Source organism: Grus americana, chromosome 7, assembly GCF_028858705.1.
Source record: "Grus americana isolate bGruAme1 chromosome 7, bGruAme1.mat, whole genome shotgun sequence".
In the NCBI taxonomy this organism is placed as follows: domain Eukaryota; kingdom Metazoa; phylum Chordata; class Aves; order Gruiformes; family Gruidae; genus Grus; species Grus americana.
The window spans coordinates 16,611,503-16,625,403 of record NC_072858.1 but is presented as its reverse complement, the minus strand read 5'-3'; the positions used below and the strand labels follow the sequence as shown (position 1 = coordinate 16,625,403).

At 44.0% G+C, this 13,901-nt stretch overlaps 1 protein-coding gene across 1 annotated transcript in view; it reads left to right on the top strand.

Annotated features, from left to right (window-relative positions):
• Positions 1 to 5,422: 5,422 nt before the first annotated feature.
• Positions 5,423 to 13,901, top strand: part of ENTPD1 (ectonucleoside triphosphate diphosphohydrolase 1) — a 33,799-nt gene continuing 25,320 nt past the window's right edge. The window contains exon 1 of the mRNA XM_054832257.1: positions 5,423 to 5,554. Coding sequence (XP_054688232.1) covers positions 5,539 to 5,554 — 16 coding nt within the window. The 5' untranslated portion in view covers positions 5,423 to 5,538. The remainder of the gene's footprint in view (positions 5,555 to 13,901) is intronic.

Genomic DNA, 13,901 nt, shown 5'->3' with positions numbered 1-13,901 from the left:
AGGATATACTTTTTTACACTAAATTGTAGAGCTTTTGAAGACTAATTGTTTTTTCTTAGGATATTAATGGATCTTTGTAAAGTTAAATAAAGGTAGTGATAGAATCTTCAATGACATTTTGAGATAATAGCATTGAAAGTATGTTGAACCTATAGAATATGGTATTGCAAGCCTGTTATGGAGTTACACCTAATAGATAATTTGCTAGTGAATACGTAAACTAGGTTAGCATTTTAAGGTGTTAGAATGAGCCTTTGGTACTGCTCCTTTCAAATGACATTTCGGTGCCTGTCATTCATGTTGCTTCTGTTATTCTGAGGCTGAGCGTGGGAATTTGTTTGCATGTTTTGCTGGAGTTTTGTGGATTTTTAACAATAAGGGTGTTAACTTGTTTCATTTATTTTGTAAAAATACAGTTTTTCTTCGATAGCCATGACTGTTTAGAGGAACAAACCTAATAAATTAACTAGAAAACTGGTTCACCTCTACAAACAAAAACAGCATTTTTTTTTGCCAGTTTCAATGACCATCATTACTTCTGTGTTACTTTTGTAGCAATCACACAAACCCAGTAAATAATCAACAGTTTGGTCTGCAGATGTGTCATCTGAACACTATGGTCCCTATATCACAAAAATAAGAGATGGGCAAAGGCTATGAAACTTTAACATGAATGGAGGAAAAAACCGCCCGCAGAAGCGATGATAGAGTAGTGGTTGAGTAACAGGCAAGCTAGCAGGTTATATCTGTTGCACTTCAAAACAAAACAGCATCAGAATCTCTGAGGAAATTACATTAAAGTGGAAGAGGAACCAGCAATACAGATATGGTCTGATGCAAAAAGCAACAAAGAAATGAAACGGACTTATACTGGGGCTGAACGATAGCGGAGATAGTAATGTTTACTGATGACTGGAAAAAAAAAAGGTGGAGAAGAAATGCAGTAAAAAAGGTGTTATCTTAGAGATGATACACAGGTTTTGGGTGACAAGATCTGTGAATATTGCTATAGAGACAGCACAGTGGTATCCTCTGAGAAGACAGTTGCAAATATTTAAACCAAGACAAGGAACTAAGATGAAGCAAAGAAACTTAAGTCATTTTACAGATAATGCATTTCATAAGTTTAAGGAGCAATACTTGTTTGTGGCAAAATGAAGGTGAAGGTCATCTCATCTCTTTACCTAAACACCAAAAGTAATTTTCTCTTTTTCAGAGAATTGCATCTTTAAAAACAATGCCCAGTGCACCCAGACAAATATTGTATAGTTTTTCTTGTTTGTTTCTTCAAGAGTCATCCAAGAGGTTTCCTTTTTACAAAGGAAGTCTTTTGGGTATCTAAATTAAGCCTTTAAACTTCAGCTGTTGCAGAGGAACCTGGAGATGTGGGGAGGACTTGGTCTACTGTGTTGTGAAAACTGTGAAACCTGAGGTGATTGCAGTGTGGGATGAGAGGGCCAAGGAGCCAAAAGCTGTAAAAAAAAAAAAAAGTCTGGCATGATTAGTGTTTTTGGTTATTGTCTTTTTCTAATGCCTGGCCCTTCTTCTCTGCTTTCCTTTCCAAAATGAAGCTGTCCTAATTGCTTGGATCAACCTCCTTTTGTAGAGAATTCTGCTCCCTCTGGTCCCAGCAATTTAGCATGTTCACTGTCTTTCTGGAGACCTTCACTGTCTATCATCTGTTGCAGAGATGCTGGGGGTGGAGGGCTGGGTACCTGCTGCTCCCCTTCCCAGGGCTGCTGGCTGGTAGGTGGTGACAGGAACCAGCACACTGGGACTAAATGTCTAGGAAAGCCTGAGGAATATTCAGCCTGTCTCTGCTAAGGCCAATGTTTACACACAAAGTTTCTTGAAGCTGCCACTCCACTCTGTTGCTTAAACACATGGAGAGTGATATGTTGTCACCTAAATATACACCCTCAGGCCATGCCCCTAAGCAAACACAGACACAGATGACTTTGATGTTGTTCTTGAGGTTGGTGATGGCATGGCCTGTTTCTGTTTAAAATATTTCAGATGTTTTCATACCAATTTTTTCTGCGGAAACAAGCTGCTTATGTTTCTAATGCCTGTAGGTTTGTTCCCAGGCTGACTCTCTTTTCCTTCCCTTATCCTAAAGCCAAGAGGTTCTGGTCCTAGGTTCCAGTGTTATCACCTTGGTTCCTTCTGTCTCCTGTTTGCTGGAAATGGAGCTAGCGTGTCCTAGTGCTCACTTGCTCTTGCTCCTTTTTGGAGTTCCAAAGGCAGCATACCTTGTCTGCAAAACAGCAAATTCTAGACATCTACAAAGTTTCATGGTTTTAGACACATGTAAACACACACACACAACTTGCATAAACTCAGAGGAGCAAGATGATTGAGACTAAGCTCTTACTATGGCTAGGAAGAAGATGGGTATTTAAGATATAATTTGTTCCTTCAAAGTTGTACCGAATGCTTGTTGCTTTTGTCCAAGGAGTAGTAAGAGTGGCACTACTCTGTTTTGCTATTCTTACCCCCTGCTTGATATGTGTGGAAACTACATCCTGAGCTCTCTGGTTTCCTCTTTCTTTATTTCTGTGTTTTCAAGCTTCCTCCTCGCGCTGTCTGGAGCCTTATCTGAGTACAAATGCCTGCTTCCAGGGCTGCTTTTTTCCTTGTTTTGTTTTCTTATGGAAACGACTGTGACACAGAATCTGCTGTTGCCTTTTGCTGGTTTGTGGATTGCAGTCAGAGGTTTGCCCAAAGGCAGGAGGATCAGCAGGCAGAACCAAACTGCTCTTCCAAATCTGTATCTAATCCTCTGTGGAAGAGGAAGTCTGCATCTCGTGTCACATGAGGCTGCAAAGTCCACCCTTTTCCTCCTTTGTCACAGCCAAAGGGGGAAAGTTTGTTTCATCTGCAAATAGCTGTAAAATAGTTTACTCTTAAACAGCAAATAGTTGCAAAAGTGTGCACCATCATCCTCTGCTCCTGTAGCTGCAGGAGTATCATATGTGTGTTTATCAGTCCATCACTTAAAGTAGATCATCCTCAACTTGGAAACCAGTTTGCTGCAGCTCTGTGAGGGACCTGGATGTTTTTAGGTGTAGAAAACTGTAACTGTCTGTCACAGTTCACAGCAACCCTTCCCCACAGGGCCCTTACACTCCAGGTAACAACTTCCCCTTGTGTGTAAAGGCTGCTGTCTGGTCACTGACTAATGATGGCCCATGCTTCCCCATAAAGGCTTCATCTGTTTCAGTTTGAAGCTGAATTTCCTGAGGCAGAAAAAAACCTGCCACTGGCAGACTTGTATAAAAGAGCTTATTGTAGTTTGTCAGGTACACACACAATTTTAAAGGATATTAAATAGGTCTGAGCATCCATAAGAGATGTTAGACATGGCTTGGAGTCATCTCTGTCTCTGAGCAGGGCCTGTAGATGTCTTCCACTTGTTAAATTTGGAGTCCTCAGCGCTTGGGTGAGCTCTTTGATAAGCTCAGCTGACTGAGCTGCTTGAGTTTCTGGCTGTCTAAAATCAGCCATCTGAAAATCAGTTCTGAATTCCAACTATATGTTTTTAAAAACATTTCATTTAAAAACCTTTCAGTGGGATTTAATTTAAGGTTTGGCATTTTTGTATAACTGTTTTATTTCCTGTGATGACACTCTACCAGCAAGTATTCTTTGCAGAAGTCAGTGTGTGATTGGTACATAAGTGCTAGTACTTCTATCAGTCTTATTTGGTTTTTATTAAAAAAGTCTAACAGTATTATTGATAAATCTGTGCAGTTGCTATTTATTACATTGAACACTCTCAAAATTGTATTTATCAACTGAGCATTGTTATCAACTGCACTCTTATTTTCAAAAGAATTGGTATCAAGGTGATCAACACAATTATTTCTGCCATGCTAAACCCTTTGAAAAATGTTGGTCTGTTATCACTGGAGGTTAGGTGAGCTCTCCCTTGCTTGGGCTGCCCAGGCCAATTGTCCTGAACAAGATGACAAACAGTTACAGTCCACCTTCAGCTTTCTCTGCTGAAACGCTGCTCCCTGAGCCTTTGAACCAAAGCTGACAATAATTCACAAACAATTTAACTCACTAAAACTTTAATTATGTAGATTGTTTTATTTTTGTAGATCCCTATTTTCCTGTTCCTAGAAAGATTATAAATAGGCATGTTGTCTTATCAGATTGCAGTAATACAGGATAGGTCAATATTTATTTGTGAAGGAGAAAGAGCTGGTCTTTGTGATGGGGCTGCAATGATGGAAAGGATTTGAAACCCTGTGACCAGATGTGGTTCTCCAGGCCCTAGCATCAGGACCCTGCTCTTCCTGCCTCTCCTCAGGGCAAGATCTCCGGATGTTGGTGGTGAGCACGGAGCTGGATAGTGTCCAGGGCAGCATGTCCACTTGTCTGGCTGCAAAGAGAAGTCCCGGGAACAAGAGGGTGAACTGGTGAAAGTGATGCCTCTGAGAGCAGAACAGGCTTTGGCACAGACAGGGCATGGCAGCAGGCTGCAGGTGTGCTGGTGGTGGCCTGTGCTCCAGTGACTTTACCCTCTGGGTGACCAGCGTGGAAGGCACGTGGTGAGGGGGAAGAGCCTCAGGGGCTGGGAAGCTGGTGGCCACCACTGAGAAAGAAGGAAATGAACCAAAGTTGTTGGCAGCTTCCTTTGGAGTGGGAGGCTGATGGATCTGTAGGTGGGAGGTGGAGGGGGTGGGGTGCATGGTGCCTGGAAAGGGCCTGAATGTTGGAGGCTATCCTGAAAAGTTGCTGAGACCCCTCCAACATTGTCCTGTATTTCTTATTTGCATGGAGTGAGCCTGGGAGGTGCACAGGGGCTCAGCAGGGATAAAAGGTGGAAGGGAGGGTTCCCTTCAGGCTTTCCTGGAAAATAGTCAAAAATTGCCTCTCCTGAAGCTCCCCAGTAGATGCAGCCAGAGGTGCAAGCTCATTCTATGGGGCAGGTAAATGTAGGAGATGACTTGTCAGCAGTTATTGCAAATTTATTTCCTTTCATGTTTTAGGGCTTTTTTTCTGTGGGTTGGACCTCATGTGGAAAAACAATCATCTCTTCTCAGGACAGTTCTTATCTTCGTGTACCTCACTGGTGCAAAGGGTATCTGCTCAGTCTTACACAACTTAAAAAAATAATAATAATAACAAAATACTTTCTCTCCGCAGCCAAGATGACATCTCCCCTCCGGAGCCAGCAATGCAATCCAGCTTCAGACCACGGCCCCAGCAGAGCCAGCGGCGGCTGCTCCCTCCGGTAGCCCCCCCGGGTGCTCACCGCTGCCCCCGGCTGTGCGGGACCCTCCGACCCGGCGGAGGAGCCCAAGGCGCTAGTAACGCGGCAACTGAGGTAATCTGTGCTTTAAAGAATGCAGAAGTCTGCAAGTTCGATGGATTGAGTCATGTAGAGTTAACTAACCCCTCCCACAGCCATGGACCACTAAAGCGCCCATTTTCATGAGCACCTCTCACTAAGGCAGCTCAGAGCCGGCAGAGGCTGAGAGAGGAAGAGGGTGGGAGAGAGGGAGGAAGGAGCGAGCACCGGCACTGATGGACGAGCCAAAGGGTAAGGACAGAAGCGAACCGCTGATCTCCAAAAGCAGCCCTGACCCCCCGGCGAGGGGGCACGGGGGAGGGGGAGGCAGGGCTCGGCGGGGCACCCCCGGGGTGGCGGCATCCCGCGGCCGGCGCTCGGGGGAGGCTGTACATATTCATGAGGAGCTCCTTCACATTTGCCAGTCAGGAGGGAGCTGCGGCTGCGGCATCCCCGGGCGGCGCGTCCCTCCCTCCGCGCCCGCGGAGCGCTGCCGGCGGTGGGCGAAGGCTCCGCGGCGGGGGCTCGCCTGGGTGGGTGCAGCCTTGCCGCAGTCCTCCCCCGGCTGACATCAGTTTCAAGCCTTTGGACTCCTGGCCGTTTCCGAAGGGACAATGTCAACTTGTGTCTGGGGTTCCCGGGAAGGGGGGACGCGGCTGCTCGGGGCGGGGGGAAGCTGGAGGCGGCCGCGGTCTGGCGGGTCCCCGGGCGGTGCAGCGGGGCGGGCGGGAGCGGAGGGTCCGCGCCGGCGTCTGGCAGAAGTTTGGCCGCGTCAGTGCGAGGGATTCCCTTCCTCGCCGCGCAGGGGGAAGAGCCGGCGGTGACTCCCCGGCTGCAGCCCGCAGGGCCGGTGCCGAGCTCCCACGGCGCCGGGAACAGCACTCACAAGGACAAATGCGGGAGGGGGGGGAAGAGCAAAAACTCGTTGGGAGTATTGGCTATTAGGAAACCGCGGTGGGAAACGATAGCTCTGAGTTTGGAAGAACCGCTGTGTGCCGGGTACGAGGGGCTCTCGGTGTGTGGGCTCGGGGCCAGAAACCGGCTCGGGAGAGCGCAAGGGAGTGGGGGATTCCCCGCTTGGCACCCTGGCAAGGTCCTCTCGCCTTAACTGCGGTCCTGGGGATCGGGGGAGGCACTCGGCGTTTGCTGGAGATGCTTGTTGCACAGTAATTTTTCTACGAGATATGTGCCTTGTACGAGGGTTAGCCTTTTGTAATCAGCTGGCATGGTGCACGTAGCAGCACTAGTCACGCTTAACGCTTGGCAGAAACATTTCCTAGTTTAGTATCGGCTTTTATCTGGGTGTCTTGCCCTCTGTTTACAGCAACTTCTGCAATACAGTCCATCTTTCTATACTGCTGACGGTTCTGCGCTCTGTGTGGGGCTTTTAAACACAAAGCAGGAACTCGGACAAATAAGCAAGAAGTGGTAAACTGGAAAAAGACCTGGGCAGAAACTTAGCCTTTAGATTGAGTAAGAAGCTTAGGGATAATAGTTTCCACTATTTTGATAGTTCTTGTTCAGTACCAGGTAGAAGTGTCTCATTTATCATTGTTATGACAAAAAGGAATCAAACTGTGATTTTTTTTTTCCTTGAAATTAAATTAAATGGTAAACTAGAGCTCTCCAAGTTTTTAACTTCATGAAATGTAACAAATGGCATTTGATTGGAAGAAGCATTTTCTCAGTCTGAGGTACATCAAAATTTAAAGCAAAGTCTGGCAGAAGGAGAAGCTTAGCTCATTAGTTTATGCAGTCATGTGTGAAGCTGGAAATTTAGAAATAATTTGCCTCTGCTGAGGAGGGAGATAAGAATAGCTTTCAAACCAGTCTTCAAAAAGTTACATACCAAAAATGAAATGTAATGCATGAACGGAGATGCCTTTTCTAGTGAGGTGAGGAATCACAGGGAAGAAACTTAGATGATGAGAACTGATTTAGCAAAGAGGACCAGAAGAGCCTTCTTTTAGAAAGTGGGGTTTTAAAGAGACAGAAGGAAACTGAAGAAAACTGATAGTGCTCAAGCTAATTGCAGAAGAGTTGGTGGTGTCAGAATAGGCCGACCTGCAGAAAATGCAAGTCGTCTTGCAAGGGCCTAATGCAAACTGGTGCAATGAATAGCAAGAAACCACATTTTGTGTGTGGGGGGAAGAAAACACAAGGCAGTGTTTTTGAAAACGTCTCTCGCAGTATCTCTTCCAGATGCATCAATCAATAGGTTCAACACAGCAGTCCAGAACAGGCAGCAGCTATCAGCTAGTAGGAAAGTTTCCACCTTAAAATGAGGCACGAATGCACACAGAGGGCACGTCCTTTCATCAGAAAGGAATTATTAGGGAGCGTTTCAGTGAGAGATCTGTTTCCTGGGAGTCTTGTCCACAGGGACTGTAACAAACAGGTTACTCTTCAGTTTTAGGAAGTCCGTATTTTAAATACTGATACTGTCATCTCTGCCTTGAAATTTGGATGAATATGCTCACATGGCCAAGGAAGAAATTCTGCTTGGGGTGCTACAGAGCAAGAGATTATATCAGTGATCAGTATGAATACCTTCTTGGGCAGAAGTGCGACATATTTTTCAGACTATATGTGGGGGGGCTTTGGTCTGGGGAAATCATGATACTGATCTCATGCAGACAGTAGTAAAAAGCAGCAAACCTTCTAAAATATATAGATGTTAACATAAAAGGTACTGAACTGACCAAGAGGCAGCAACTCTGGTTTGGAGCTCTCTATATATGATGAGTTAATCACCACTGTTGGGTGACTGCTCTCTATGGAACAGTGATTGCTCCAGCATGGAACAATCTGATGGAAAAAAGTAAGGGAATATGAATGAAGATTGTGAATTTAAATAATATATACTGACCAGCACTCCAAAAACAAGAATGAGGATGACTTTTGCTAGTTCATTCAGGCAGTGAAGGCAGCAAAGAAGTTAAGTAAATTGAAAGGAAGTGGAAAAAGAAGAAATGAAGAACAACTGATAGAAAATACAGGCTGTGAATTGTGGAAGATTGCTTATAGAAAGTAAAGATGTCAGGAGAAAATCTAGTTAGCAGGACGAAGCACAATTCAAAGGAGGCGTTCTGTGCATCTTGGGAACAAAATAACGTATATCTAGCAATTGCATAATCGTTATGGAGGTGGAGAGGGTAAGAGTTTAATGATGACACAGAAGAAAAAAACCCCACAGAAATGTTGGTTAAATACTTCTCTAAATTTGGCGGGGAAAATGAATTCTGATATGAAGAAATATTTCATGGAAGTATTATAACTAAGTAGCCTGTTTTGTAGATTAATGTATTTGGGGGTAATAACATTTTATAACAATTTGAAATTAAACATGTCAAATACTTACCAAGAAGATCTATGCTCAATGATGTTAATTTTCAACAAACTAGAGAGGAACACTAAGGATATCCCAGACAATGGGAAGGATGCTATTGTCAACCCAATATCCCAGCAGTATGATGGTGCGTAGCCTACAGAAGGATTGCCAATTTAGTTTGACATAAGTTCTGTCTAAATTACTGGATAGATCTCCCCAGGAATCAAGATTTAATAGAAGGTTTGATCACTTTTTTTTTTTTGGTAGAGGATAAGACTTATCAAAGTAGCTTTCAGAATAATGTTGTTGTAGAAATGGATAGTACTGTCAAAATGGATAACAGGAATGAATGCATTGAAAAGGAAATTACTCATCCCAGATGGAAGCAAACCTGTGAGTTCATGTGGTCCCCGCAAGCGAGCATATTAATCGGCATCCTAGAAGGGAGCTAGTCCACCTACAAGAGTCTGCGGCTAGAACTTTAAGGAATATTTTCCTTTTTTGTTTCGGAACTCAGCTAGAGAATGCATTTATAAGGGAGGGATGAGGGGGCGTGTGTTTCAAGTACTGATAGACCTTTTTGTTTGTCCTTGCTTTCTTGAAGGCTTTTTTTTGTTTACAAAGTAAGTCAGCTGACTTAACAAAATAAATGTCAAACAAGCCTGGCATGATTCTACTTTAGAAAAAAACTGGCTGCATTTTGTCTTATACATGTTATCACTATTAACATCCTCTTCTTGATTTATTTCTTCAAATGAGGCTGGAGGCTCATTGAAGTTCTAGGGGAAAAAAGTATTCTTAAAAATTGAGTGAATATTGATTAAATCTGGGCTGTAAGTTAAGGGACTTGTAAAGCCTGATTTTCCTGATGGTAAGGAACCACCTCACAAGAGGGGAACTGGAAGAACTAATCTCCCTGGTTGGTATTTGATAGCTACGCGGTGGATTATGAGTGTAGGACTGGGAAGGCAACTTGCTCTTTATCTGATCTGGTTTCCAACTAATTATTTGCACTTGTTTTATTTTTCAATGATGGCAAATGTGATTGAAAACAGTAAATATGAATATCTCCTATGTTTAAACTTCTCCACAGCAATAGATGAATTTCTGATGTTCTGGTTACAAAAGTCTCCCTATGACTCTCCAGCAAAGAATGAACTACGGATTAAGACCTGGATAACAACAGACCTCAAAAATAGTTATCAAAGGAAATCATCATTAAACAGCTGTGTTTTCAGAGGTATTCTGCAAGAGGCCTGATGGCATTAGACATTTTTCAATAATGATCTAAAAAGTATAAAATCATTGCTGATTTACAGATGGAGTTTGTCAGTGCTAGGAAGACCAGTACAAATACCAATTAAGTCAGAGGAAAAAGTCTAAGGAAGCCAAGAGTGGTTGGAAACATAAAGAGCAAATAATAGGCTTCAAGCCAAGCTTGTAAAAGCACAGCTAATGTAACTTTGGGAGGAAAATTGGACATTCAAATCCTGAATAGACTAGAAAGATTTCCAGACAATGTTATCCGGAAAAAATATGCAGAGGTGTGTGTATGTACGTGACAGCCATAACTCATAGTTTATTTGCTTTATAAAGCTTTTGTTGTTTTTTGGGAGAAAGTTGTCCTCTAGTCAACTTTGTGACCACCGCAACCTGTGTTTGCTTCAACTTGTGATTACTAGAAATATGTAGAAAACCCTCGAGGAATTTCTTGAGGAGAAAGAATAAATTTGAGGGTGGACACCTGAAAAGGGAAGGGTTACAAAAGCTGTAATAATTGATAATCCTTTTGGCCTTTCCTAACTTGTATAACTGGCTTAGTATGATGCAAAAATATCAAGCTTGTTCACATTCCTTCTTTTCTAAGACACCTTTGCACCTTTAGCACCTGTGGGGTTGGGAGCAACTAGCAAACCTGACTTTGGGGTTGACACCCCCTGGCTAGGTATTTTGTACCTTTTTACTAGCTTAGTGTTCAATGACAGCGTTCCACGGAGCTGGAGCTGGTTTGGAGTGGCTTGAGATAGGAGCTGAGTTCTGAGCTCCTAAATGATCTGTTCAAGGCGGCTAGGATGTGGTTAAGGGCAGAAGTGTTTAGGCTGAACTTTGGGGTGAAGCGAATGATGCTGAGATGACTTTGGGGAGTCAACCCATAAGGGATTAGTATTGCTTGAGATTGATCAAACTTAAATCGTAAAGTTCCAGATCAGCTTCACAAGAGAAGCACCCCTGTTGGTTTTCTGAAAGATGAGTTAGATGGGACCATTTCTTAAACTGTATTTTCTTATGGTTTTGTCAGCTAGATGTGAGAACTCTCAGCTTAGTGGAAACTTCCCTTCCTGGAGCAGAGCTGAAGTTTTATCGCAGGCGCTTCCATCAGCATTTCCTAGCTGCAGAGCTGTTGCCAGTATGCTTGCATGGGGAGCAGCAGAGCGTAAGGGTGCACTTCTACAGCCGGTGTAATTTGACATAAATCTGTGCTGCTGAAAGAGAGAGAAAAGGTGCCTGTCCTTGTCCCTAGTCTCGTTCTTTTTTTCTGCAATAACTTTCAGCTTGTCTGGCTTGAAAGCCAACACCAGCCCAAGTGAGAGAACAGAAGGAGGTAAGGGTAAAAGTCACTCAAATTAAAGTTTTTTTTTTTTGGGGGGGGCTTCACTGTAAGACAAGGAGAGACAAAAACAGCCCTGTGCTCTGAAACAGTGCTGCATTAGCAGTACAAATTAAGAAATGAGTTAAGTGAAAAAGTGTGAGAGACCAGATGGAAGGGAACAGAGTCGGCTAAGTGCACACTGAACAAATTCATCTGCTCACGTCCTCTCATGCATTCATGCCCCGAAAAGTGGCTGGAAAGATCAGTTTCCCAGCCTGCTCTTTGGGCTCCTTGTCCCTCTGTCCCTTGTGCTGCCCGTTCTCGTTCAAGGCCCATGCAGGCAGTGTAGCAGTCACTGCTGTCACTACTCTAGCAGTGCTCAGCCACTACCAGCAATGCTACAACTCTGCCTGGTACAGTTCTTGTCTGAACCCTTTTGGGCTCTTACTGGTCCCTTCCAGCTTGGGAAGAGCTTTCTGTGAGGATTTGCAGAGCTGCTTCACTGTCTGCCTTCACATTGCCTTTCAAATTCCCCTTGTAATGTCAACATACTTTGCAGGCAGTGATTAAGCCTCTGGTATGAGGAGACACGTGCCCATCAGTCTGCTCCGCACTGTCCCATGCTCCCTTGTGACCCTCATCCAGCTGTACGCTACAGCTTTTCTGACCAAAATGAAACTCCTACAGGGTGGCCGGATGGTTTACAGGCTGGGACTTGCACCTTTGAGCAAGCGTTTTTATTTTGCGTAAGTAGAAGTTAAAGGATCTCAGTTCAGTTTCTATTCTCCCCTTTGTTTCTGATCCTCCTGAGAATCGTCACCCTCATCATATGGGGTGGTGAATGCCAGATGGTTCCTGGGGAAAGAGAATGAAAACAAAATGGCCTTATTAACAAAGGAATGAGAATTTGCTAGTTTTTTCATTAACTACCTTCAATTTCTCAGCCAAAGCTCAAACTAGAACTGGCCTTTGAGCTCTGTGTGCTGCCTGGAAAAGGTGAATCAGCGGCTGAGGACGTAGAAACCACTTCAACCCCTCAGTTCACGGTGTTTTCATGCTCGGCTCAGAGGGTTCCTGAGGCAGCGGTGTGGCGGGAACTGCTGGGCCAGTTGCTGTGGTTTTTACTGTTAACTAATAGTGACGCTGCAGCTGGGGCAGGGGAGGCAGCAGCCTCTGCACCTTCCTCCCTGGGCTCTAGCAAGAAGGGGGAAGAGTCCTCCAGAAGTGAGGGCTGGAGAGAATTTGGAGGACCTGCAGCACAGCTGATGAGGTGGAAACATCCATGGTGCATGGCAAAGCCCAGGGAGCAGGCACGTAGCGGGAAGGAAGATGGAGCTCCTATATGGAGTGAGGGTTGGGTGGTGGGGAGGACGGGTAACAGAATGGGATTTGTTCCTCTGCTGAAAACTGTCCTTACCTCCTACCTGCTCTTTGCCAGAATGGCAGGGGGCAGATCTTGCCAGGGAGAACATCTGCTCTTGGCCAAGATCAGCGCTTAGCTGCTGGCTCCAGCTGCTTTGTGGGAAACACACTGGAAATCTGCAATTTTGCCTTGAATTGAATATGCCCAATAAGTTGATCTACAGCTTCTGTATATTTAGTCTTGCTTTCCTGAAATAGTGCAGGAAGCTTACTGTTTTTCAGCTTTGAGATTGCAGTAAACATGAAACCAGCTGAAGCTGAAAAGAACTTTATTCTGGTAAAGCTAGTGGTCAGGTTCTTGTTTACAAGACTTAGAAATACTGTTGTGGCAAAAAGCATGAAAGTCATAAAGAAAAGAAGAAAAGAATGTTCCAGCAGTAGTGTTTAGGGTTTATTCTGTCATTAACCAGAAAGAATTAACACCTTATTTTGAAATTAATTGGTTGCAAGTTTAAAGATGAGTTTAGCAAGTAGTTTTAACACATGAAGTGTGGTTAAGCTATACCTACCCTGCCTGATGAAAAGGACAGTCATACCACCGCTCTTTCCCACACTGCGCTCATGATTGTGTCAGCCTGACCAGAGAACTTAACCCATCTGAAGAGCAGGCTGGTAAAAAATTATATATATTTATAAATTAGAAAAAAGAATCTGCACTGGGAAACTAAGCCTTTGCACTTCATTTTAAAAATAGTGTTTTACAACTGAACCTGACCCCATGCTATGAAGTCCTTGTTAAAGACAGTAATTTTACAGTTGCTTTTTTGGTTACAAAGCATGTCTCAGCTCCAGAGGCTAGTAATTTCTCTACCAATTTAAGGGCCTTTCAGCGTTGTTGCCACTTGGTGTCTGAGTGAATGCTAACTGGATCCCATAAACCTTGCTGGGAATAGATGCCCTTCTGTAAATAGGGATCTTGGAGAGCCTCTTCTGCCCATTTACTTCTCAGGAGATTGCAACTTTAAACTTACATTGTAATCTACTGCAAACCACATCTCTGGATTTTTTTTTTGTTGTGGTGTAGTGGTTAGTCTTTAGATTTACTAGCATTACATAGAGATTATATATAACACAGCAGGACTGCAGTTAGGTAGTCCCTAATGCCTTTATAAAGTAGTAAGCTCCTCTTTTAATTCTACCGGTTTCTCCTACCTCCGCCACTGAAGTCAGACTGTGGGAAGGAAACACAGGGAATGCCTTCTTTCCTGCTACGGGGCTATGCTGCCTGTGCTTCTCCTTTTTCAACATGTTTCTCC